Source organism: Lepisma saccharinum, chromosome 24 (assembly GCF_977018435.1).
Source record: "Lepisma saccharinum chromosome 24, izLepSacc3.1, whole genome shotgun sequence".
NCBI lineage: Eukaryota > Metazoa > Arthropoda > Insecta > Zygentoma > Lepismatidae > Lepisma > Lepisma saccharinum.
The window spans coordinates 36,169,477-36,196,083 of record NC_139252.1 but is presented as its reverse complement, the minus strand read 5'-3'; the positions used below and the strand labels follow the sequence as shown (position 1 = coordinate 36,196,083).

Here is a 26,607-nt window from a genome sequence, read left to right as displayed (position 1 = left end):
CTGTACACTGAAGCTCTACCCCTCTTCATCAATAAGTACATTTGTTACTACCCTTTAAAAGCTACTGGATGTACCACAAGGTAGCATCAGGTGATAGCATGTTCCAACATTATGCAGAGACAGCCTTGAAAGATGATAGTTTTGTAAAGTTTCAAGTCACATACTTGTATTTTTCATGTTCAAACTGGAGTCTCTTATTCAAGTATTTCTGTGTTTTTGTCTGCAAGATTTTAAATATTGTGCAAACCCAGTGTAGTTTTCTGCGAAAATTCACACTATGCTTTTGTGAAGTGTCCTTCACTAGTTTTATCTAAACATCATTCTTATTGAAGGATATGGAGGGGGTGGAGGATTTCTAGAGCCTTGGAGGTACCTGGGGATGAGCTAGATGAAGGGATGATTTTGTTGAAGGAATTTTCCTAGCTGGGAGATACAGTACAATCCTCCCACATCTTCCCTCATTTTGTACACTGATTAATTTCAATCATTGTGATTGGCAGAAAGAGGTAGAAAAGTGATGTTGAATAAGAAAAAATGTAAATACAAAGATTCTTGAAATAATTATTCCTGAAAAAAAAATTCAGTTCATGATGATGATAGTCAGTAGCTCTCAAAAGCTTTGAATAGTCTTCTTTCCTCACCTACTCAACATAAAAGCTTCAACACATATTTATATGCACATCTACATAAAATAAAGGATGTGTAAACTGGAAATGAAATGAATTTCTGATTAAGATATCCTGCTTTTCTTCTAGTAATGGCATGGGTGATTATACCTCTTCCATGGAGCTACGAAGCATCAGGTTTCAAGTACAACTCTTGGAGGGCCTTTGTGACTGCAACTGGCATTCCTAGCCTACTGGGTGCTGTGTTACTAATGCTTTATCCAGAAAGCCCAAAATTTCTCATGTCCCAGAACAGAATGAAGGAGGCCTTGGATGTTTTTCGGAGGATTTTTGAGATTAACACAGGCAACCCAAGAAATATATACCCGGTAGGTGTATTTCAGCTTCAAGTAAACCCTAGAATTGAATACAATCTAGAGCCAAGTAATTGAAGTTTGAGGGGTGGGGGTTAAACCTTTCATGGTGCAACTTGAACTATATTATGAACATAAATTGACATGTAAAATCAAAATAAATATATATATATGGTCAACACATAGGAATATGTTAATGTTTGTATACGTAATTTTTTTGGAGTTACAGTGCTTCCACCCTAAATTACATACTACTAAAACCAGGTGGAGCAAAAGTCAGTTTACCCAAAAAACACATTGATAATAGTATTACTATAGTGTATGTGCTACTTGTGCTAAGTAATATTTTTTAGCTATACGGTTGGTAACATTGTTGTGTGACACTGGAAACAGTGCACTCATTATTTTGTCGACAGTTGAGTCACTGGCTTGTTGAAGTGTGGTTGTTTGTTATTTGCAAGCAAGTTCTTGTCTGTGATGTGTTGAAAACTGCCCAAGCATTTGTAAAAAGTCCCTGTAAGTCCACAAGACAAGCAGAACAGCAATTGCAAATAAGCCGTCGGAGTGTTTAGAGAATGTTACGTGGCATTAAATTCAATGATACAATTTTACTGCATCGTATTTGCAAGTCTGTTGTTGATCGTTGCACACAATGTATTGCAAACAATGGAGGACACTTTGAACAAAACCACTGACACTGGAATTTTGTGTATCTACTTGTATTTTGTATGTATCAGTGGCATGGCGTGACTTTTTCAAAAGTGTTACCGGCCATCATCTCCACCCTACCACCACCCCCCCACCCCCCACAAAATGCCTTTGATCTGGATTTATGTTCTCTCTTTTTTTTTTTGGCAATCTGCTCAATGATTTATTTAGCCACAATCACTCCTAGAAAGAACTACCACTCGTGAGTGAGTTACCATGAAAATCCAGTGCATAGTAGTCGAGCCTTGTCAACCATCTCTGTTTCTTTCCAAAGAGGTGGAAAGTGGAAGAAGAACCACACATTCGGGTCAGTTTGACGTTTCTGCGGTGAGCAGACGACAGATTTATCCTTCTCCAGCAGTGGAAGGGATGTACTACTACTGTTGCCAACTTAGTTTCTTGGAGCAAGGTTTGTCCAGATCACGAATCACATCAAGTACTTATCTTTTTGTCTATTACTAAACGGTCTCAGTTGTAGTTAAATCCAGCATTGGCTTTGCAGTCTAGCTCTTGTTGCTTCAGAGAAATAGTATCCCCGTTTTAGGTGGGATTTAGCTCTTTTCTGGAAATCCAATGTGACAACACTTGCTGATCCGGTAGGCTGCAGCGGCAACAGGGCCCCTAAACAGGCATATGAATAACCCCCTAGCACATTTGCCTTCAAGTCTTTCCCCGCTGTTCCCTTGCATTGGTGGGTGCCCTTTCCTCTTGTTGCCTCTCGCTTTTTTCGGCTGTAGAAAAAATGTTCTCTGCAATATACACTCAACTGCAACACTGTCGGTTAACTTATTTAACAATGTTATTTTATTGAGAAAAAACTTTTTAATTTCTTTACATTTTGCTGTTAACTGCGGTAACACCTGTTACTTGACTTTTGTGTATAAACTTGAATTTATGTATGGGTAAACTGACTTTTGCACCACCCTGTATAAAATGGAAAGGTCACATACTTATGATGTTGAATGGAAGGGAAAAGCCCAGCAACTTTAATGATAGTCTCAAATCTATTATTTGTAAGGAATTCAAATTTTGTGTTAAATTTATGTTTTGTGGTTTTGTATTTAGGATGTTAAGATAATGCTATTGCACTAGCAACCTGAATCTGCATCGTTCATATTTCTCACCCTCAAATAAATGAGAGGTAGCAGAAAAAAAATATGTCTTGTCCATCCTGTTGACAAACTGCATTCTGGACAAGATGATAAGGACCAGCATATTTTTCAACATAGTCTTCACTGAGATTGAGGCATTAGTACTAGTGTACCAAGTTGAAGAAGCATCTTGCACCCATGCTCAGCATATGGACAATTTTGCGAATGGCACATTTCGTATCATGATTGTTGTTGGGCAGCACTTTCTTTAAAGCTACAAAGAAGTGCTGTTTTCTGATACTTGGAAAAAATTATCAAGTTTATCTTTGTGATTAGCTGACTCAAAAATAAAAACCCACATTTCCATAGCAGGGAAACCTTGTTCTTGTGAAAACTGATAATCATCTGAATTTTATGCCACAGGTTGCATCGTTGGCAAGGGAACAACTTCTCTCTGTTAGCTTCAGAAATGATGAAACGTTAATGAGAAAATATCTTAAATATCAGAGAACATTTGTAAGGCAACTGAAAGCATTGTTTGTACCACCTCAATTGACTCATACTGCACTTGCTTTCACGGTGCAGTTTGGACTGATGACAAGGTATGTTATTTTGTGTTTTCTGTTTGCTATAATCAATACATAAAATATTGTAGAACATGACAGATTCCATAGCATAGTGCAAATTACCATTTTTTGTTTTATTTATCTATTGTTTTAAATGGTGAAGTTAAGGTACAAGCCTTTCATATCTTTTAACCATTTCGAATTTATATTTTACATATTGATCATTGTAAGGTCTAATAGTCTGTGAAAGATAAAAAGAAAATTAAATGTTTAAATTTAAAAACAAAAAGCATATTGAAAAATAAATACTGAAAGAATAAGTAAATAATATATGTAAAATATAAAGATACACATACGGAAATAATCAATATACAAGCTGACATAATACATAGAAATTTTTAGCAAAAAATGCAGGCTCGACCAGGACTTTAACCCGGGTCTCTGGCATACCATGCCATTGCTCTACCACTGAGCTACCATGCCGGCCTGGCCTCGTCTGATTTTTCGCTATCGCCGTGGGTTTGAGTTCTGGTCGAGCCTGCATTTTTCGCTGAAAATTTCTACGTAGTACATTTCCTGTGTGTGCCTAATCTTCAATAAGCTGACATAATGTTGTGCCATTTCTTATTTGTCGACTGCAAAATTACAAATATATAAAATACTATGTTGCATATAGGATATTTTTGTTTAGATATACTATACAGTTAAAGGATTCTAATACAGTAAATATTCCTTACTTTTTATTATGAAAACTGTGTTAACCACATTTTATTATTATTAGTATTATAAAGAAGAACTCTAATATTCAACAGTTTGAACAATTACCATCTATAATAAACATAAATGAATATTTACCTCTAAAACTTATATGTATGAAATTTTAATTAAAGTATATGCTGGTATGATATAGTTGTAAATATTCTTTCAAATGGTTGAAAACAATTTTTGCTTCTTTTCAGTTACTACACATTGATTCTGTGGTTTCCAGAACTGTTTGACCGATTTGATAGGTTTTATGAGATCAATCCTAATTCCACTGCTGCAGTCTGTGATGTGAGCACTTTTGTGTTTGAGCTGGCTTCGAACTCTACTGACAGGTTCTGCGATCACTCTATACCGGATTCTGTGTACCAGAACACACTCATAGTGGGAGCTGCTTGTATTCCACCTAGCATATTTCTGGCAACAAGTGTAAAGTATCTTGGGCGGAAGTTTTTCCTTAGTAAGTATTAATTATAACCAGGAGTAGACAAAACTTAAAATAATTCAGCCGCCAGCACCTTTTTCTTAGGAGCCAGCCTTATTATTATTATTTTTGCAAATGCACTGCTAAGAAAGCCATGAATATAAGATAAGCAATGAAATGTGATATAAAAATGTTTATGGGTGATCTTCCACGTAGTACACCCAATTGTCAACATCACTTCCAAGTAGTACAATCTGGACTGCACTTTGCAGACTTAACAAGGTTCTGGAATCTGGTCTTATGGCCAGTATAATTCTTTTTATTTTCTGTAGTTTACGGTTATTACAAGAATAAAAAAACAGTTTTTCGTTGTGACATTGCAGGAGAACACGGGCTCCCTTCATCAGTAATTTATTTATATTTTGACTAAAGATACATTTATAACAATGGTTAGCAATTTTTTAAACAAAAAGAATCCCTTATATAATGGATGTTGTGAATGTTACATTGTTGTAATATAGCAACTTAACTGCGAAAAGAAGCAGTCTGTTTTATTTTTATTTCAGATAAAAAAAATTGATCACGTTATTTTTTTATTTAAAATTATGAATCCCAAATATCATCAGGTAATTCAAATTCATCACTGAATTTATCATCCAGTATGGAGTTTTCTTTTTCACAAATGGAGTAAGTCACCATGTTTAAAATTTAATGTAACAGAAAACATCAAGAGACTTTGTGAAAACAATGATGAATTTGATTTACCTGATGATATTTGGGATTCATAATTTTAAATAAAAATAATAATGTGATCAAATTTTTTTATCTGAAATAAAAATAAAAGAGACTGCTTCTTTTCACAGTTAAGTTGCTATATTACAACAATGTAACATTGACAACATCCATTATATAACGGATTCTTTTTGTTTAAAAATTTGTTATAACTGTATCTTTAGTCAAAATGAAAATAAATGTCTGATGAAGGGAGCGTGTGTTCTCCTGAAACGTCACAACGAAAAACTGTTTTCTTATGCTTGTAATAACCGTAAACTACAGGAAAATAATTCTACAATGCAAGCAATGCGTACATACAAGAAAAACCAGTATAATTCTGTGTGTTGTCCTGTTTTTTGTCCTTGTGTGCTGAGTGCTTATTTTAGTAACACAAATTGCAATTATGCTATTTTAGTAATGGTAAGCAGCAGGATCCCGTATAATGTGATGGGTGCAAAATAGCCTAAGTGCTGATGCACCCAAAATTTTAAATTCGAATTCAAAATTAAAATGTTTAATTAATTAGTTAATACAATACTGGACTAAAGGTTAATAAGAACATCAGGGTTAGGTTGATATATTTTACGGCACGGATGAAGTATACAGACCAAGCTGATACCAATATTTTGGGATGTTGCATAACTTTTATGCAAACTTTTTTTTACAACATTTTGCAATTAAGATATCTTTTCATCACAAGAACCATCATAGAATTTTATACTTTTATATATGATGTCCTGCACTGTGACTGTGCAGTCTAAGGTATCAGGCTTTGGGTACAGGTTGTGGGATGCATGATGGTTCGAGTGAGTCTCCTGAGGGGGACCATAACAACTTTTCTCCTGAGATTTAAGCCAGGGTATAGGACCAGTGGCCACCCACCATCGTGAGGAGATTGGAGAGCTACAAATGAGTAGCGTCACCCAGTCATGGAAACCTACGACGACTGGGGGGTGTGTCATGCTGACCACACGTCACCCCAGTAAGTGGTTGGATGATTGCCCACCTCTACTCGAGCATGTAGGAGTGAGGCCAATAGTAGGTAAGCCATGGCCATCAAGGGCTGTTGTACCATGGGTTATTGTTGTTGTTATTTATATTTGGTATTATAAAATTATGGTGGTGTGCCTCTGTAGCTGAGGACATTGAGTGCTGAACTCTACAATTCACTGAAAGGATACAGAAAAACAAATATACTGATTTGTTGTCATTAATCAATAGGTCACTTCCCTGTAATCAAATTCAAGTTTATCTTAAGATTTGACACACACAGGAGATGTAGAAATTTCAGCGAAAAATGCATGCTCGACCAGGACTTGAATCTGCGTCTCTGGCATACCGTGCCATTGCTCTATCAACTGAGCTACTGAACTGAACCAGCCCTGGTTTCACCTGATTATTGGCTATCACTATTTTACCTGTGTGGAATGGTCTCTGTTAGTGCTACCGCAATGAGATCTGTTGCCTTGGAAATGCTATTGACGTAGACTGTGCCTAGTTTTTCCCAGCGTAAAGATGTAAATTACCTTACAACTTTGCACACATAGGAGTTGTACTATGTAGAAATTTCGCCTAGCCATTTTTTAAGGTCGTTCTTGAGGAAAACCGAAATAACATTAATTCAAATATCAATTTTGGATAGCTAAACTGCTATACTTTAATGCTTGTTAAGACATTTTACTTTTTACTACCATTTCCTCGTATATTTCTACACTGCCTTCAAAAGGTTTTTGTCCTATCAAAATGCATTCCATGTAGCAACTGGAAGCACCCACTTGCTGGAGAAACTGGATATACATAACCTCTCAACTCAAGTGCATAATGCATTTGATAGCTTTTCACAATAAAGTTTCAAATTATCCTCTGTAAGCACAATGGAGATTTATTGCAGCTTCTTACCAAGAGATCCTGTTTTCTTAAATTTATTAACAAGATGATGTACAGTATTTCTGTGTGGAGCAGGAACACTGGGGAATTCCCTCACAAATAGTCTCCTCATTCTTCTGCAGTTGTTGTTTTCACATAAGAATCACACACAAAAAAAATACTTGTTCTTAAGTGTATTTACAAGGCACGTCCAGAAAGTAAGTTCCGTTTGGTAATAAAATTAAATTGTGTACAGATACAGAAAAGTTATTTATTGCACAAAATTCTACAACTCTTAAACTACTTTTCCACATAACTGCCGAAATTTTGCAGGCATTTGTCATAGCGTGGCACAAGTTTTTGTATACCTTCTTCATAGAAATTTGCCGCCTGTGTCTTCAACCAGTTGGAAACAGTTTCTTTCAGCTCGTCGTCATTGTTGAAGTGTTGACCGCCAAGGAAAGACTTGAGATGTAAGAACAGATGAAAGTCGCTAGGAGCGAGGTCAGGGCTGTACGGAGGATGGTCAAACACGTCCCAGCCAAATCCCTGTAGGAGGTTTTTCGTCACATTTGCAGTGTGTGATCGTGCGTTGTCGTGAAAAAATACAACACCTTTTGACAGCAATCCTCGACGCTTATTCTGTATTGCGCAATAATAATAATACAGAATAAGCGTCGAGGATTGCTGTCAAAAGGTGTTGTTTTTCTTCACGACAACGCACGATCACACACTGCAAATGTGACGAAAAACCTCCTACAGGGATTTGGCTGGGACGTGTTTGACCATCCTCTGTACAGCCCTGACCTCGCTCCTAGCGACTTTCGTCTGTTCTTACATCTCAAGTCTTTCCTTGGCGGTCAACACTTCAACAATGACGACGAGCTGAAAGAAACTGTTTCCAACTGGTTGAAGACACAGGCGGCAAATTTCTATGAAGAAGGTATACAAAAACTTGTGCCACGCTATGACAAATGCCTGCAAAATTTCGGCAGTTATGTGGAAAAGTAGTTTAAGAGTTGTAGAATTTTGTGCAATAAATAACTTTTCTGTATCTGTACACAATTTAATTTTATTACCAAACGGAACTTACTTTCTGGACGTGCCTTGTATGTTGTGACATTGTAGCAACATTCATAACACATTAGCCCATATCAGTGCCTCCCCGTTGGCGCAGTGGTAGCATCGTCGCCTTGAAATCAAGGGATTCAGGTTCGATATGTGGTGGAGGCACATAGTGGTTTGGATTCCTCTTTAAACTGTAGGTCCAGTCCCAATTAGCCTTACTGTGAATAAAGTGGACATAAAACACCAAATCAATCAATCAAACATTAGCCCATATCAAAGCAAATACTGATTGTCACAGCAGGCAAAAAGACAGAGGTGCCACATTCTGATGCAATGGGACCTGTTCTCGATAATATCAGAGCGTATAGAAGAAATAGTGTGTGCACTCCCTGAGTTTCCGTGGTCCACCGCCTAGATGGCAGTGGTGATGTTTGAGAGGGCGCGGAAGATGCTCGCGTTGCTTACATAACTAACTACATAAGAAACAAAAATGCATGTTACTTACGTTTGGAGAAAAGCTCAGCAGCTGGATAGTTTGGAGAATTTTCGAGATGATTTTGCTGTCTTCGAGGCACTTAATTCCTTTTTTATATCCTTGGTGCGGAAGAAAAATCGACATTTCAGAAAATACGAGTTTGGGTACGTACGCAGCACATGATCTTCACAGCATCCTAATTGCGAAGTTTTTACAGCAATTATATTTAAATTGTCCAAACACTCAAAAAATATATCACCCCATAAACTATTAACACATGATATTTTTTCTGCAACAAATTCTTCCACTCGTAACAGCACATCATAAACACTTTTCGATGCATAGGTAAGGTATTTATAGCCGTCGCCCGAACCATAGTCTTGGATTAACGTAAGTGAGGCAGGTACATTAGTTGGTTCCCCGTGCAGAAAAGTTGTACACAGTTTACAATCCGTCACTTTGGAAATATACCGCACTATGTATCCTGCCAAATGATACACCAAGTATTCTTTACCAACACTTTGTTCATTTAAGTTCAGTATGTTGTTTTCCCAGTCCGGTATTTGAATTTCATCTTCAACAATGGAAATTTTTTCCCTTATTTTATTTTCAGCTTGCTTCTTCACCGAATGATTTTTATTTTCGGTTGATCTTGCCAGAGTTCACATTTGATTAACAAAAGACGTCAGAGGAGATTCAGTCCTGTATTCACAGTTTCCGCCCGAAAATAAAGCAAGTTTTGCTGGTACTTAAATTGATTGCAGCATATGTAAGTGCAGAAAATCCACAGTGGAGGGATGATCATCACAAGTGAACGACCGCAATATACCAAAATCGCGTTCTAGGGGATCTTGATTAAATTTTCCTGTCAAAACGTACTTGTAATTGTTCTTCCACAAATATTCGGACACTTCTAAAGTACTTTCTAAAGTCACTCTTAAGGACTCTAGCGTTTTTTCTGAAGCGAAGGGATTTCGATTATCTCTAAGGACAGCATTCCATTTTATTAAAGTTGTATGTGCTTCTGATCCTTTATATAGTGCCTGTGCAGGAGTGAATGAATTTAATGCGTCAACCAGGCAGTTTAGGTCCCTTGTGAAATTCTCCGTTGTTTCACTGCCTTCTAACCCCTCTGCATTAATACTCCGATAAAATTTTATTCCATTAGCCACACCTCTGCTGAACAGCTGCATTGTGAGTCTTACATTCATTCCTTGGAATGAATTAGGATCCAAATGAGCAGAGGTCACTTTGTAGCAAGCTTTCATACCGGAAAGTTCAGTAGATGAATCATGTTCATACACTTTTCTGTAAAATGAATAATCAACAATATCACCATTATAGTACACCTGCACTTTATCATGGAAGTTATTCCTTATGCATTTAAATATATGTGGTGCGTCTGAAAATGCCCAGAGCTTTCTACTAGTCAGCTGGATTGGGTATAGAGCACTTAAGATTGTTTCTGTTTCCGGAAATTCCTAAGCATTTCCATAATTTTTTGTTAGATTGGCTACCGTCAGATGTAAAACCAATAATTCTGACCCCTGCTTTTTCCAAATGTATGATTACCTGGATAAGTATTTTGTGAGAATGTCACCAGGGGTGGCATTAATGCTAGCATATACTGCTATGGGTTGAATCCAATTATACAGAAAAGGAACAAACATAAAAACTAGAGCATGATTTGCTAATTGATTCTTGCTTTCGTCTGGAGTAAGATTTCCCAAATCAACAAAGCCGTCTATTTTTAAGGAATTCGAGTTAAACTGAATTGCTTCATCAAAAATCAGCATTACGCTATGCTCATTCTCATTCTTTTCACTAAAACAATGTGTTATAGCGTCGATGGCATGGGAATTTACGCCGTAAGGACATTTAAGACCCTTCACCAATTTTCTCAAGTGAGCTTCAGAAGGCAAAGGTAGCAAATCGTGATGCGAACAGTGTCTATACCCCTTGGGGGACTTAATTTTTAATAGAAGAGAATCCAGTATAAACTCAGAACTGTATCTCATTCCTGTCTTACTTTTCAGTTGGCATTTCTTTAAGATTGTATCAATTACAATTTTTTGATTTTTGCTAAGAGACGCGAACTGTTTTGACTGTGTGCCCGTTGTCTTTAATTTAGCATCTTTAACGCCTTTTTCAAGCAAATTTATTTTAGCCTGTGCGACCTTTAGTTTATTCTGCGTTCTAATTAAATTGCGTTTCTGATTCTTACGTTTTTTTCTTTAGCAATGCTATTGTTTTGCTAGCATCCACAGTGTGAAGCAAATCATCCTCTACTGATAAGCTTAATGATACATTGCGACGAGTACTTACTTTATTATCATCCGTCCGCAAGAATTGCCTTTTCATGGGAGATTTTCGCTTCTTAACTGTCTTAGAGAGGTATTTGGGCAGATTAGGAAATATATGAGGAACTGCTTCTGGTTTTAATTTCCACCTTTGTCGTGGAATTTCTACTGTATCGCCATCCACTATGAACGAATCCACTTTCACTAAAAGGTCAGTGGAAAAATGAATATCACACACATAGCAATTATGACTTAGTTTTTTATCTTTTCTAGGGATGGCACTCTCCCATTTTGAGAGACCATTACTGACTTTAGGTGGCCTAAAAAATGTCTACTGCCTGAAGAACAGCGGTCATATCCAGATCTACAGCCGGGTACGAAACCGTAGGCATCTTGTAGCTTTCACTCGTTGCTGCCTCAAACACAATAATAATGCGTTGAACACAACACAAACTAGTCACAACGGATCAATCACAAATCTAACGACACTAAACTCAATAACGTAACAACGTTGTCATTAATAAAAGTACACAATGTTATTCTAGCACAACGCTCTACGTAAAGCACGGCCGCACTGCAAGCAGAAGGCGCTCGCAAGCGAAGGTGCTGCCAGTGTTTCGGTGGGGCACCGCTCTATTCACTTGGCTTACGGGAAGAAAATGAAGTGCACACACTTTCTCTTCTATACGCTCTGATAATATGTTGTGCAAACTGCAAATTCTTTGAGGTGAACGATAAAAAGTTTTGTTTACTGTCTGTTGACTTAGATATATCAACAACCATAGTTAGGTCTATTCCAGTGTTCTGCCATTTCCTTACCAATGACAAACTTGGCAAAACCTCTGCTTGGAAAGCTAGCAAATGTACTATATGTTTGAACTGAGGGGTTACATTTGTAAGATTATGCCAACAGTCGGCATGCTTTCAGCCTCTACATAGGTTGAGTTCTGATGTCAGAGACTTTTTGAAGTTGATGTATAACCATAATTCACAACATACAATTTAATATTATACCAAAATGATTATATGATTATGTATACAAATATATTTCTACTAACATTAAGCTCCCTTTCTTCTCTGGCAGTTTTCAGCCTCTTGGCTTCAGGTCTTTGCACGATAGGCCTGTACTTTGTGCAGACTTCAACCCAGAATCTCATCCTGTCCTGCATCTTTGAGGCAATGACTGGAATTGCCATTAGTGTTATTTGCTGCCTTGTGGTAGAAATTTTTCCAACAAATCTCAGGTCTGTATAGTTTTATAACAAGCATTTCACTAGTAACTACCTGTTTTTATGTATAGTGTCTTCTTTTCAGGAGCAATGGAAGATTTAAAACTTATCCAGGATGGAAAGAATGTTTTCAATTATGGATGGGCATTCAAATCCAAATCCAAAATTTCTAAATACAATGTGATTTGAATCTCAAGATCTGAGATCCAAATTTGATGAATATTCAGATATGTACATCCTTACTTAAATCCGAATGTTAATAAACCATTGCTACAGATCGTCACGGTTGTCTAGTGGTAGGGCGTCTGACTGCCACGCGGGAGACCCAGGTTTGATTCCCGGTCTTGTCCCTGCATAAAGTGGCTCTGGGGCTCACCCAGCCTCAAATCAATAGATAAAGTCCGCACGTTCATTATATCCCCAGCGGTTAACAAAGGGAGCGGTGCTCTTTGTTAAAAGAAATACCCAAGCGGGCGGTTTTCTCTTGAAGAAACTGGAGTAGGAAAGCGATGTTGCCAAATTGAAGGAAAGGGTAAAGAAAAAGAGAAACAAACAAATTAAAGAATATGTAAAGAGAAAAGAAATACAGATAAATATTAAAAAGGGCAATATTAATAAAGATAGGAAAGAGGCATATTATAAATCCTCATATTTACACTGAATAATCCTAACTTTTCTACTCAAAAAATATATTATTCAGAATATACATATATAGTTAACTTACCTTCACTCATCGTCATCTCCCACGTGAATCACGAATCTCTCCTGGTTACTACCCGTGTCGTGGTTAATATATTTTCTCTCAATTTTGATGGTGTGTTGAATACAGGACAACCAAAGCTGAGCATCAATTGTCTCTGTTCCATCACGCAACAGCTGGCATACACTGGCACTTAGAGTAGGAGATACATGGTTTTTCCTCACATATGATTTTAACTTGGCCCACACCAGTTCTATGGGATTAAACATGCAATGGTAGGGAGGGAGTCGCAACACTTCATGTCCACGTGAGGCTGCAAGGTCATCCACTACGTACTTTTTAGTAATGTTTGCCGATTTAATTATTTCTAATAAAAGGGCTTTTATAGGAACAGGTTTCGGTACTGGAATGTCGTGCCTCTCCATGAAGGAAAAAATATCCTGCAGTTTTGTCTTCATAGTTGGGATTTTCACTAGCAGCCTCGAGTGGTAACTTGCATTATCACAAATTATGATACACTTCTTATCACTTCGCAAATTGGGCAGCAGATTATTGGTAAACCAATTTTCAAACACTTGTCCGGTCATTTCGTCGTGACTATCAGCTTTACAATCTCCAATGTTCTTAGCTGAAAGATACAAACAATTTGGGACCCACACCTCACTGCTCCCAGCATGGAGCACCATGATGCGTTTTCCTCGTGCTGACGGCGACTTCAAAATACAGTTGCAAGTACCATCGTCCCACCCTTTTTTGACGACGTCGTGAGTGTTGAACCAAGTTTCATCTAAATAAACAATCTGGCAGCCTTCTGATCTCAACTTGTTGAGTTTGTGAAGGTGACGATACCGCCAAGCAACAATTCTTGTCGACGACTCCATTATTGCATTTCTTTTCTTCAGCTGACTAAAAGAAAAACCAAGTTTCTTCAGAAGCTCTCGAAGCGTCGTTTGTTTGTAAGGCAAGTCTGATATTAGTTTCAGTTGTGTTAATAATTCACAGACACTTGGTGCACGTCCTTTAGAAAAAAAATTGTAAATCTCTCTCCTAACAAAATCTCAAACAAACTCGTCCACTTTATGATTTTTTTTTATTTCTATTACCAGGCTTCTTTGGTGTAACTGGGCCTCTTTCTGTGATCTTTCGCACTGTTTTCCTGTCCAATTTCAAAATATTTGCTGTCTCCGATATTGGTCCTCTTCCTGAATTATTCCTGGAGACATATTCGTACACACTGCATAAAAATTCTTGAGCTTGTTTGTTCAAAATTTTCTTTCTTTTCCTCAGCACTCTGAAACTGCCGATGCTAGTACTTGGCTGGGGGTCACTTTCGTCAGTTAAATTCTCCTGCGCAACAACGTTTGCTAAAGGAACCTGGTTTGCAACCCACGGTCTCCACATGCTAATAACAAAACCAAAATCTAATATAAAAACTAAAAGCACAACACTATAACAAAGCAACAACACAACACAACTAGTTAAGAAAATCAACCCCGCACGTGGTTATGGCGCAAAAATAAACGAGAGGCTCACGCACCCGCCTGCTCCGCCTTGCAACTACAAGAAATGTAAAGAAAATGTGGCAACAACGTCTGAGTGCACGTGCTCATCGGGAGCGGTTTGGCTATTGTTTCCAGTGTTAAGTTTTATCAAAGTTTGCCGATGGGGATATAATGAACGCGTGGACTTTACAGGGGGGAGGGGTAAAGGTGGCTGGAGCATGGTACTAAACCCATACCTCGAAAATTGCCGAGATCGAGAATGTGTGGGGCTGACACCTAAATGTGCTCTCATGGCACGATGCTGTATGCACAGGGAACTTTCCTTTTACACAGTCAACAAAATCAATGTTTACTTATGAGAAACACTGACAATGGTTCTAGTGTATTGCAGGATCATTATTATTTTGAACAATGACCAAGGTGTGGCATAAGTTAGATATGCAAAGTTCTTCATAAAAAAAATGAGAATACAATAACGTAAATAAGCAGTGATGACACCCGGATGAGTAAAGGCATAGTAGTCAGCAAGTCTGCCATCCTCCTATTATTTCTCAGATTAACCTCAGATTCAGCCCCCTCTCCTGCACTATAGGTTTGGTAATGAGTACCTGCAATACCTCCGAATAATGTAGAGTTTGCAGGAAGTAAAGCAATTTAATTGTGAGTACTTGTAGCAGTGGCGCCAACTTATATGGGCCGGTGAGATTCAAGCCCACCCAATAATGAGCCCGGTATTATATTTTATTTTAGAAATAAAATTTCCACGCTTAAAAAAAAATTGTTTCATCATTATACACCTACAGAATTCTCACAACTTAATTACTGCTGAGTGTTATCAAAATATTTCATAAAAAATTGTTACATCTCCAATATGACACTTTTCAATGTCCTATATTATTTACACTCTCCGTGCTCACATCATTATTATGAAAGTAGGGGAGAATAAGGACGTATAACCAGGATGAAGATTGACAGGCTCTAAAAACTCTTAAAAAATAGGCATGCAAAAATTGCCAGAAAATACAAAGTAGGCACTAAAAGTGAAGAACATTCACAGATTTTTTTTCATTTTTATGGAATCAGGCACTCAAAACTAAGCACTTATGACCAAAACAGCCGCTATAAAATTCATGTATTCTCTCAGAAATGACCTGAAAGAATTTTTAAATGTAAAAGCCTTCATTTTCTGGCCAAGGTACAAAAAAAAAGCATTTTAGAGCATGTCCTCAGCTTACTTATGACCAGGGCCCGAATTTTGATGACCTAAAAATGTTTGAAAAATGACCTTCAAATTGACAAGAATAATCCTGTAAAATGACCTAAAAATCTTTGAAAAATGACCCAAAAATTCATACAAAACTCAATCTGCTTATTGAAAATAGTATATATGTTCCAAGACAAACAATTTAACAATTGCTTCTACACCTTGGTGCGTTGTACGGACTGTGAATAGGAAACTCGACAATGTTGCATTTCGCGACTTTCAGACAGGCTTTGTTGTGCTGGTAGTTAAACACAGACTAAGTACCTCAAGATAACATTCAGAGTCAGCATGCAATGACACAAAAGTTTTAAAAAATGGCCTAAAAATTTAAATGCAAAATTTTAAAAAAAATGACCTAAAAATGACTCAAAATTTTAAAAAATGACCAAAAAATAAAAAAAATGGTAAAAAATGACCCCAAAAATTATATTTCTTCAACCTGAGGAGGGTGTTCAGGATTTCTGTACTACAGTAGTTAGCATGTCTACGTTGCACCAGTTAAACTATGAAATGTCATCAAAATCTGGGCCCTGCTATGACATATATTATTGCATAAAATTATAAAACAAATCTCCAAGTTCAGCCCACCCAATGTTTTTCAAAAGTTGGCAGCACTGACTTGTAGTGTACACCTTCATGTAGTGTGTACTATTTGTTTCATCTATTTACTTTCAAGAATTTTTAAAACTAAGTTAATCATTGCAACCTGGTCTCTACTTCCACAGAATAGCTACTAGACAAACTATTAATTTTGAGTAATATATTAAAAATGCATTAGTTTGTCATACAATACAGATGGGTAGAAAATTTCAACTAAGTAAAAGCACTATTCTTCACTTATCAAAGTAACTCAAGTAATGCAATGATCATTACTTTCAAACATGCTATTTTACAGTCCATACAATTTCAATGAAGTAACATTCGATTTACATCTGTTAGTCTTATTTGTGATAATTTTTAGTTCTTCATAGTTCAAAGTACACATTGACAATAATAAAATTATTAACATTCTTGTGTGGTTATGGATAAGCTGATGCCTGCACGTCAAATTTAAGTAAGATTGTTCCCTCAAACTTGTATTACTTTTCAGGGCAATGGCTGTCTCTTTATCATTCAATTGTGGCAGACTTGGAGCGATTTTAGGAAATGTTCTCTTTGGATATCTCATTGATTTGCACTGTCTCTCATTGATATGCATTTTGACTGGACTTTTGTTTGGTAAGTATCCTATTTCGTTGTTTTGTAAACTTTGTTCTGACTAAACATGCTCCTGGATATGAATTTTCAATAGACAGCTCTAGAACAAAAAAAAATTCAAAATTTTCATAGTGATAAAAATAGATGCATTGGCATTGTGTATCTTTCATGAACAAGTATAAGGTTTTTCACTAACAGGTTTCCTGGGGTGGGTTATCTAAGGTCGGAATTTTTCCGGCCTTGTCCCCGCATAAAGTGGCTCTGGGGTACTAGCCCCAAATCAATGGGTACCCAGGGGCAACCCTGGGGGACAGGGACGTAGCTAGGTTGATCAGTTTGGGGGGGCCCAAAACTTAAGATTTTTCTACCAGATCTTTAAAAACTAACAAACTATTAATATACCATATAGGCCTACATATAAGTACAGTATGTGTGTGTGCTTTTATATATATATATATATATATATATATATATATATAGCCTATTTGGAAGAGAACATTATTTTCTCCTGTAGCCCCCAAAATTTACGAATATAGACTCGTGAAATCCACGGCCATTATTCGGGAATCTAAATGCAGAATGAACTCATTAACTTAATGGCATCTAGACAGTCTTTAAAAATCCATATATTTTCTCTTATGTCAGATTTGAGACACCAAGAACAATGTCATTAGTCCTTACTCCTTAGATTTGTAAATTTGCTTGAAGAAAATTGAGAAGTAGAGTAAACCCTGTTCCGTGGGTTTAGATATAAAAGGGTGCTGGAATCAGGTGTACAAGTATGACAACGGTGCGAAAATGAAATGTTTGTGTAATGAGTTCAAGATAGGCGTTCCATGTATATTATTTATACCAGAATCGAATCCGGCGTCCTTTAGTGCAAGGCGACACCGTTAACCACTATTCCATGGGACATGCCCTAGTCTTTTGTGGCGTCGTACTGTACACATTGGAGAATGATGACGATATATAAGAAATTTTATGCACTTCGAGGCATAACACTTCGGAGGCTTTGTCCTTCAAAATTAATTTTACTGAATAATTGTAGTTTTCTTTAGAGGACCTAAACATGGCTTTTTTGCCCAGTACAATGTTGTTTTCTTTCACCCTACTTTTATAGTTTTTCATTCAAAGGATTCCTCTCCCGAAGCATGAGCATGACGTGCTACGAAACCACAGGTCCCAAATTCGGACCTTGGACAGGTGTGGTTGCAACATGTCTCTCGCATCGCTATTCCTTCGGATCATCATTCAATCTCATCGTCGCATTTAACTCAAGAGGTAGAAAAGTGGCGTAAAATAACGAAATAGAAATCATTGATTGACTTGGTTTATTTTACTTCACTTTTCTGACACTTTTTGGCTAATCGTGAAGTTGAGAATGAGTTAAGATTAAATTGATGAAAGAACCATCACAAAGAAGACACATGCCCAGGTGGGGATTCGAACCCGGGACACACTACTTCGTAGCGTAACCTGCTAACCACTCCACCACGGAGTTATCGGCCCAAATAGAAATGAAAAATAGAAAATGCTGTCTTGAATTTGCAGGAACTGAGTTCATCACGAAGGGCAAAAGATTTTCGCTCCCACTAGAGGTAAAAAACAGGAAATGCTTGATAAGTATTTTGGCTCTCCATATTTCATGATATTATTATGTAAGTAACAATTATTTGTTATATAACTTCAGATTAATTCTATTTGTATGTGTAGTCAACTTTCCCGCCTAAGCAGCAGCTCTGGACCGTAAGGAACCTTCTCATCTGTAAAGTTTTCAATTCGGTCCAGGAATATTGTTTCCAGATGAATTTAAATTCGGTACAGGAACCTTATTTCGTGATGAATTTAAATACGGTCAACGAACATTTTTTTTCCAGATCAGTTTAAATAGGGTCCAAGTTCCGTATTGGAATGAAACAATTCGCAATTTGGTACGAATTTAAATTGTGCGAGAAAAAAATGTTCCGGTCCTGTTACGGAACCCTTTAGAACAAATTAGAATGTATGCGTTCCTTGATCTTTAACAATTCCAGGGTTGCTAATGGTCCAGGAATTGTAAATAAATTCATTTCCCGTCCGGGAGAGAAAATCGGCAAGCGTAAATGGGATCTAGGCCTCAATTCGGTCCAAGAACTTGTTTTCCGTATGAATTTAAATACGGTCTAGGAACCTTATTTGCGGCTGAATTTAAACACTGTCCAGGAAACTTTTTTTCCGGATCAATTAAAATTCGGTGCAGGAATATTTTTCCGGATCAATTTAAATACGATCCAGTAACCTTTTCTTAATGGAACAATACCCTACTTGGACCGAATTTAAATTGTGCGAGAAAAATGGTTCCGGTTCTGCAACGGAACCCAATAAAATCTATCACAACTTATGGCTTCCAGGACCTTTGTCAACCCTGGTCTAAATTAAGAAAAGTCACAAAAAGTCATAAAAATATGCAGAATTTTTAAACGTAATATTTCTAGAGCATGCATACTACTATAAAAAGTTTCCTTCATACCTCGTTTCCTTCCATAAATGAAACGTGACTTATTCTTCATCACATGTGACATCAACCGTCCTGGGAGTCAAACCCCTGCTCCTGTGTGGTAGTCGGACACCAATTTAGAACGTCAATATGTTGGACATTTGGTCGATCATTTTTTTCGGGATGACAACAAGCTGGCAGCTTCACACTCGAGATTTCACGTCGCCGGACCCCGTGGCATAGTGGTTAGCACATCATGCTACGATGCCAGGTGTCCCAGGTTCGAATCCCGGACTGGGCATGGGTGTTTGTGATTGTCCATTGATCAATTTCATCATATCGTCACTAATCCCCATCTTCGCAATGAGCCAAATGAGGCAGAAAAGTGAAGTAAAATGAACCAAATCAATCAAAATTTCACTCGCAATGTATGAAAACGAGATCACAAGCACTCCGTGATCCTACCGGAATCTCGCGTTTACAGAAGCTAACTATGGAACCACTTCTCGGATCAAACTGTACTTCGAACTATCTGACAATCATCAATTGTCTACCAATCAACACAGTAGGGCGATGTTTCTTGAAAATGTGTTGAAAGTTACCAAAGGAGTCGGTACAATACAAAGGCTTATTATGGTTCATTGCAGGTTATGAGCACAAGGGTTGAGTGTGGGAACCTGAGGGAACTGCGACATCTTTGTCATTCATCTCCCGCCAGAAAAGGGACAAACAATAGAATTTTGTCTCTTGCAAATTGAAAAGCCTATGTCCATCCTGAACCATAAAGTAATTAACCCAGATAGTCCTAGCTACCTGCAGCTAAATCTTCTTGTTTGTGCGCAGCCGATAAACAGAGCCAGATGAAGAGAAGATTTTGTGGGAGGGGGTGACCTGGCTTAGGCCCCTGGTGTGCATGAAGGGAAAGTATGTTTTCAAAAGGTCCCCGACTTCCCAGAAACGGAGGGCGCATAAAATCACCGCATTTCCTACCAACACATCTGTTTGTGTTCAACCAAAGTGTATGTCACAGTAGGATCCGAGCGCTTCGAGTTTTGTCGGTTGTGGTACTTCTTGAGTCAGTTGTCAACATGGAGCCAATCGCCAAGGTCGTTCCACCTATGAATCGGCTCTTCAGCCTGAGTGGCAAAAGACATGTTGTACGGTGGAAAGTTGCACCGGAAAATTACCTTCTTAAATACGATGAAACCTGTAAAACATCCAAAGATATTTATTCGTCTGTGGTCCCTCTGACAAAACATCAATGTTCTCAAAATTCTTCGAACGGACTGTGTAAAACATTGCAATACTACAAAAACTGAACCTGCTCTGCAACACAAGGAAAATGTCTCATTAAGCAATCAATGTGCCTTTGCCAAGTTGGTAAGTTTAGTATGGCACTTTCTTTTAAATAATGCTGATGGAATAAATCAATAAAGTTTGTTAAATTATGATGACTCCTTACCACAAGAATATAACTATTCTTTACGGATATCCCCTATAACGGTTGGGAGTTCGTCGTGCTGACCCCACGTCACCCCATTACTGGTTAAGACCTCTGCACCTTTAGGTAGGATTGTGGGAGGGAGACTGGCAGTCGGGAGATAGGCCAAGGCTCTTCCAGGGCTGTCGAACCATGGGTAATTATTTATTTATAGATGCTTAAATATATGTGCAACCACACATGTTTTTCCAGTGACTTTTGCAAGGGTTGGGTTTTGTACTTGACTCGATGAAATAAACTTACTGTGTGAGGCAGATTCATACGAACAAAAAATAGCCACAATAATAATAATAATTTACTTCAAAATGACAAAAACGTATTTACTTGTTCTTGTTTAAATTTTTGATTCTTCGAAACGTTTGTTAAGGAGTTGAGTTGAGTTGGTGTTTTAAGTCCACTTTATACACAGTAAGGCTAATCAGGACTGGACCTACAGTTTGAAGTAAGATCCGGACCACTATGTGCCTCCACCCATGTATCAAACCTGGGACCCCTCGATTACAAGGCAATGACGCTATCACTGCACCATCAGGGAGGCATCGTTTGTTAAGGAGGATTCTCGCCGGATCCTGTGGCCGAATGGTTAGAACATCGCGCTGCGATGAAAAGGGTCCCTGGTTCGAATCCCGCTCGGGCTTGGTTGTTTGTGAATGTCCATTCATCATTTCATCACTCATCCCTATCTTCGCAAATTAGCCAAGAGGCACAAAACGCGAAGTAAAATAAACTAAATCAATCAATTAAGGAGGATTCTCAAAATTGGTCTTCACGAAATCGAGAAAAATATTCGACTCAAGAAATCGTACAGTTTCTGAAGATAATTACTTTTAACACGTTGCGTGTTTTAGACTGTCCCAATAGTAGAATAGTTTATTTGGTGCGAATACTACTTACCCGAAGATATGATAATCTATAGGCATCCTGCCATCATTATGGTACTTACTTTAGCTTGTATTTCGCTCTGATTCGGGACCAATTGTAACTGTTTGCATATATGTGGTTTACCGCTGCCAAGCGGTTGTTTTTCAATGTGGTCACAAACTACTCAAGCTCGAAACATTGTTTCGACGCAACGGCAACATCCAACGCCCAACCCTGCCTGTGGTTGAGGGGTGGAAAGACCGCTCCTTCAAAATTCCGAGAAACATCGAAGTGCTAGGTTCCTACACTGACATCCACTATAGCTAGAACCAGGAAAATGAGAAATGTAATGTTTGGGGTTCGTGCCACTCAAATTCAAGAACAGTGTTTCAAACTGAAAGCAAAATGTACTGAAACACACTTTTACAATATTTGTCATGAATATAAAATTTTTAGCAAATGTAGAACAGTTTGCCGGGGCCACGTGAACGTTTCGGGGGGCCGGTGCCCCCCCGTGCCCCTCCCTAACGATGTCCCTGCTGGGGGATAAAGGCAGCCGGAGCATGGTGCTGTTCATATCACCACCAAAATGTGCCTTCATGGCACGGTGCTGTATGCAAGGGGAACTTCACCTTTACCGTGACAAGCATCAATTATATGGATAAGGAAGACTTAGATAATGTAATTGCATATAAATTCAACAAGAAAATGCATGCAGCAATGGCAAATGCTAATAGAATGAACTCAAAACATCCACGGAATGGAAAGTAATTAATACATCATTCATTTCAAGGTTGTTTCATTAGAAACTAATCACAATTTGTTGCATGCAAGTTCTGTAAAGTCTACTTCTTGCTGTTAGATGTTCATGCTTTTTTTCTTCAACAGTAAAGAGCAGTATGTACAGTCATGGACACTACAATGTTATAATCATTCATCCTGTAATCCTAGAGTATGAATTGTATACTTTTAAACTTGTTTGAAATTCACTTTATGCTCAGATAGGCTAATTGGGAACAGACCTACACTTTAAAAGTGGGATATGAACCACTGTGCTGTGTGCCTCCAATAGGAATTTAACCCAGGACAACTTAATTACAATGCGGCAATGTTTCATTTATACCACTGGGGATCCTCTGAAAAGTATACTATTCACTGTAGAAATCCCATAATTGTTATGTAAGATTCTTCGCATAATTTCATATCAATACCGATCACCAGTAGCGAGGATTGGGTGCCAAAACTTGGAGGGAGCAAGGACAGTTTATTTTTTCCTTGTAGACAATGCTTAGCATTAAGATACCATAGTGTAGGAACAAAAAGTGGTAGGTAACTGCCCTCCCAAAGGCCCCTTAAACGCCACCACTGCTGATGAGCTTAATTTGTTTAGCAGATGATATACACTTACTGAGCTCAAGTATCAAATTGGGAATATCCTGGAGATTGCACATATTTAACATCTCTGGAGTGGCCCAACATGTTGAATGCAGCCATTGTTAAACAAAAATTATTGAGAGTATATTTACTTGTCTATTGAAGATCTCTTAACAAAGTTTCTCTCTCTCTACAGGTAGTGCAGGGTTGAGTCTACTCTTCCCAAACACATCGAAAACTTCGCTTTCGTGACCTCTCAACATGTAATTTACAATTGTTGGAGTAAGATATTAAACAAATTGTTGTTTTGGTTTTTTCATTGTTATGGCGTTTTTACAATAAAATGTATATTTTCATATGAAAATGGGGTTTTTCTCAATCTATGCATGCCAAAATGATATTAAGCAGAAATTAAAGGAGCCCATACAGAGGCATGTGCGACTTACTCACGTTATGAATATTAAAAGTATAATATAAAAATATATACACTATGAAATACTTACGTAGTATGATCGACCAGAGGGGGGAGGGAAAAGTGGGAGAGGGCAAGAGCCGAGCAACTTCCAGCATTCCACTAGAAACCATATCAGTTCGACGCATACTTCGTAACAGTGAGCATTGCAGTGTAAAGGTTTTTTTTTAACATGTTTCGTGTGTAAAGTGTTTTTTACGGACTTTTTTAGATTTGGGGTTTTTAAAATTAGGATTAGAGCATGAAGGTTTTACGTGTTAGGGGTCAGTTGATATTATGTCAACTTGTTATCCTTTTTAACCTCTTTTACTGCCACCTCAATCCTTGCCTTAATTGACGCTGCTATGTAAGGATCATTCTGGCATAGACTAAAACCTGAAGAAGGAACAGTAGGATCCCGAAACGTTGTTTTTCCGCAAAACAGATACTCACGAAACGTAAGTATTTCATAGTGCATATATTTTTATATTACACTTTTAAAATTAAAGGAGAGTCATTTAGCCATAAAGTTCATTTGCAACACTTGAAGCATATTTCAAAATTTGATTCATGGTTACTCGATGTAAGTTTCCTCAACAGTGGAAAGAATCCATAATTGTTCCTGTGTTTAAAAAAGGTGATAAAATGAACTGCAATAATTACCGTGGAATTTCTCTACTCTCAACAACAAATAAAATATTATCTAACATTCTTTTAACAAGACTAACCCCATATGCTAATGAAATTATAGTTGATTATTAATGTGGATTTAAATGTAACAGATCAACTACAGATCAAATTTTTCACATCAGACAGACACTTGAGAAAAAGTGGGAATATAATCAAAATGTCCATCAGCTATTCAGTGATTTAAAAAAAGCATATGATTCAGTCAAAAGAGAGAAATTATATAATACATTAGTCGAGTTTGGAATACCTAAGAAGCTTGTTAATATGATAAAAGTATGCACCAGTGAAACAGAAAGTAAAATTCGTGTGGGTATTAATGTGTCTGACAAATTTACAATATATGATGGGTTAAAACAAGGAGATGCATTATCTCCATTGCTCTTTAATTTTGCCTTAGAATATGCTGTTAGGAAGGTAAAAGAAACTAAAGGAGGACTAAAATTAAACTGTGTGACTCAGTTGTTAGCATATGCAGATGATGTAGACTTATTAGGGGATGATATAAATAGAATTAAGAATATGCTAAAATATTTTTCAAATCAGCTAAAGGATGCGAAACTTGGTCCCTTACATTGAAAGAGGAACATAAATTGAGAGTATTTGAAAATAAGAACCTTAGGAAAATATTTGGACCTAAAAGGGATGAGGAGACAGGTGAGTGGAGAAGGTTACATAATTTAGAAGTACATAATTTGTATTCATGTCCAGATATTATTAGAATGATTAAATCACAGGCCATGTGGCATGAATGGGAGAGGAAAGAAGAGTTTACAAGATTCTTGTTGGGAAACCTGATAAGAGACCTGTAGGAAGGCCAGGACGAAGATGGAGAGATAACGTGGAGATGGACCTAAAGGAAATCGGTAAGAATGGAAAAGAGTATATAGATCTTTCTCAGGATAGGGACAGATGGAAGGCCTTTGTTACTGCAGCCATGAACCTTCAGGTTTAAGAAGGCTAGAGAGTCAGTCAGTCAGTCAGTCAGTTACTCGATGTATAATCTTTGATGTAGTAGTTATCATAATGTGCTGTAAAGTTAGGGTGACCAGACGTCCTCTTCTATCCGGACATGTCCTCCATTTTAGGTGTCTGTCCGGCATCCGGGTGGATTTTTTAGAAATCGGTAAATGTCCTCCTTTTTTTGGATAGAGTATAGCATCGACCATAGCAAATGTGCTGCATAGAGAATGCTTCCACACATAACGATCATCATTTAAGGCATATCACTTGGGGGTGCATTAGTAATCAAACAATGATCACCTAGCACCTGGGAGCTGAACACGATCACTTTCCCAGCTGTCATTAGTAGGATGTGGATTTATGCACTAAAAGCCTCTTGAAATAGGCACCAAAATGATGAAAATAGGCACTTAAAATGACACTAAATTTAGAAAAGGTACGAAAATAGGCACCCTAAAATTTAAAAAAGACATTAAAACAGACAATGAATGTGAACTTATCTATTTCAATTTTCTTTTTACAATGCACAGTTATACTGTATTAGCACTTCAGTTTATACATAAAAGTGGGCTAACGATGAACAAACAATTAATACTCTTTTGACCGAAATTCACATTTGAAGGGAATCGTCAATTAAAGCAATTCTCACAAAAAGAGCTTGTGCCAACGACTGTGCGAATTTAAACAATTGATGAAAAAACAATGTGCACCATTGTAAGAAAAAAAAATCAACAATCTTCCAATCGAGACCCTCAAATCTGTTGAATATCAGATTTCAGTCGGTACAATATAAACAAATCCTTCCATCCTTCAATGTAGGGAAAACCAAAGGAACGTAAAAAAAACTCAAGCATGCAAAAGTTGCAGAAGAGCCATTTTTTGGCACAATAAAACAAAATAGGAATTTATAGGCACTATAAAAATGCATTTTCAGACTAGAACCACCATGAAACAAACTTTAAGACATTAAAGCCTATGTTTTACTACAAAGGGATAAAAAAGACAAATAGGCAAACATTTCGCACCCTAGTCATTAGCAGTGGCGGCTGGCCAAGTGCAACAAGTGCAGATGTTTTCACCTAATTTTCAAATTAATATAGACATTTTTCATTTGCTTGTTAAATTAAACTATTTCCCAGCAGAACGCACACGATAATACTCAAATAACACGCCGCTCGGCGCTACGCACGTATTGAGTTCGTCCCAACCCAAGAGCAAACACCGCTAGGTTGCGGAAAACTTAGCCGGTTGTCATGGCAACGGTGACGTCACCTAGCGTTGGACTTGAACGGGTGCCGCCTTCTAGATGAAGCAGTTCTCTCGTCGGAGAAAACATCGCATCCAGTGCTTGTGGCAAAATCTTCGCGTTCTCGCGAGATCTTGTTCCGC

At 37.6% G+C, this 26,607-nt stretch overlaps 1 protein-coding gene across 1 annotated transcript in view; it reads left to right on the top strand.

The window, feature by feature from the left end:
- LOC145977934 (synaptic vesicle glycoprotein 2B-like) overlaps window positions 1-23,463 on the top strand; it is a 115,019-nt gene extending 91,556 nt beyond the window's left edge. Inside the window, exons 6-11 of the mRNA XM_083110264.1 lie at window positions 756-994; window positions 3,202-3,380; window positions 4,304-4,566; window positions 12,098-12,257; window positions 16,799-16,926; window positions 23,314-23,463. Of these exons, the coding sequence (XP_082966390.1) occupies window positions 756-994; window positions 3,202-3,380; window positions 4,304-4,566; window positions 12,098-12,257; window positions 16,799-16,926; window positions 23,314-23,369 (1,025 nt within the window). The 3' untranslated portion in view covers window positions 23,370-23,463. The remainder of the gene's footprint in view (window positions 1-755; window positions 995-3,201; window positions 3,381-4,303; window positions 4,567-12,097; window positions 12,258-16,798; window positions 16,927-23,313) is intronic.
- The last annotated feature ends 3,144 nt before the right edge of the window (window positions 23,464-26,607 follow it).